Here is a 548-nt window from a genome sequence, read left to right as displayed (position 1 = left end):
CAGGTGGGAGGCAGCGGCAGGACACGGAGGGCAAGGTAGGGATGTGGAGGAGCGGCTCTCCGAGAGGGGTGGGATGGGCTCTTTTCCTTCTCCTCAGTCTGCCCCGGGAAGGGTCTCTAGCTGATTTTTTGGATCAGCTTCTCATCGGACAGGCAGTAGAGGCTGTTGATAGACAGGTCCGAGATGAAGTGCTCACAGGCTTTGCGGGTGATCTGTTTGCAACCTCGCAGGTCAATTAGAGTGACGTTGGAGATGCGGCGCAGGTACAGCAAGGCCTGGTCCGTCAGCTTATTGCAGCCTGCAGGGAGATGAGAGGAAGAGTGAGATACAAGGCCTCTGTGAAGCTGGGAGGAAGAAGCCACTTTATGACGGCAAGTCCAGCCAGGCCACCTTTAGTCCAGCAGGGCCCGTGGAGGCCAGCGTGGGCCACCCGGAGCAGCGTACCCACCTGCCATGTTGAGCTCGGTGAGGGAGTTGCGTGTAGAAGAGCCCACGGCCGTGAGGAGGTTGGCTGACTGGTCCGTAAGGTGGTTGCAGTGGCTGAGGTC

The 548-nt window shown here is 59.3% G+C and overlaps 1 protein-coding gene across 1 annotated transcript in view; it reads right to left on the bottom strand.

Annotated features, from left to right (window-relative positions):
- Nucleotides 1-116: 116 nt before the first annotated feature.
- The window catches only part of LOC104621451 (lysine-specific demethylase 2A-like), a gene marked incomplete at its 5' end in the record, with an annotated part of 2,859 nt that continues 2,427 nt past the window's right edge, over nt 117-548 (bottom strand). Inside the window, 2 exons of the mRNA XM_010287942.1 lie at nt 117-298; nt 449-547. Coding sequence (XP_010286244.1) covers nt 117-298; nt 449-547 — 281 coding nt within the window. The remainder of the gene's footprint in view (nt 299-448; nt 548) is intronic.

The sequence above is a fragment of the Phaethon lepturus genome, unplaced genomic scaffold (genome assembly GCF_000687285.1).
Source record: "Phaethon lepturus isolate BGI_N335 unplaced genomic scaffold, ASM68728v1 scaffold48625, whole genome shotgun sequence".
NCBI classification, from domain to species: domain Eukaryota; kingdom Metazoa; phylum Chordata; class Aves; order Phaethontiformes; family Phaethontidae; genus Phaethon; species Phaethon lepturus.
This window is presented reverse-complemented; position numbering and strand designations above follow the sequence as displayed.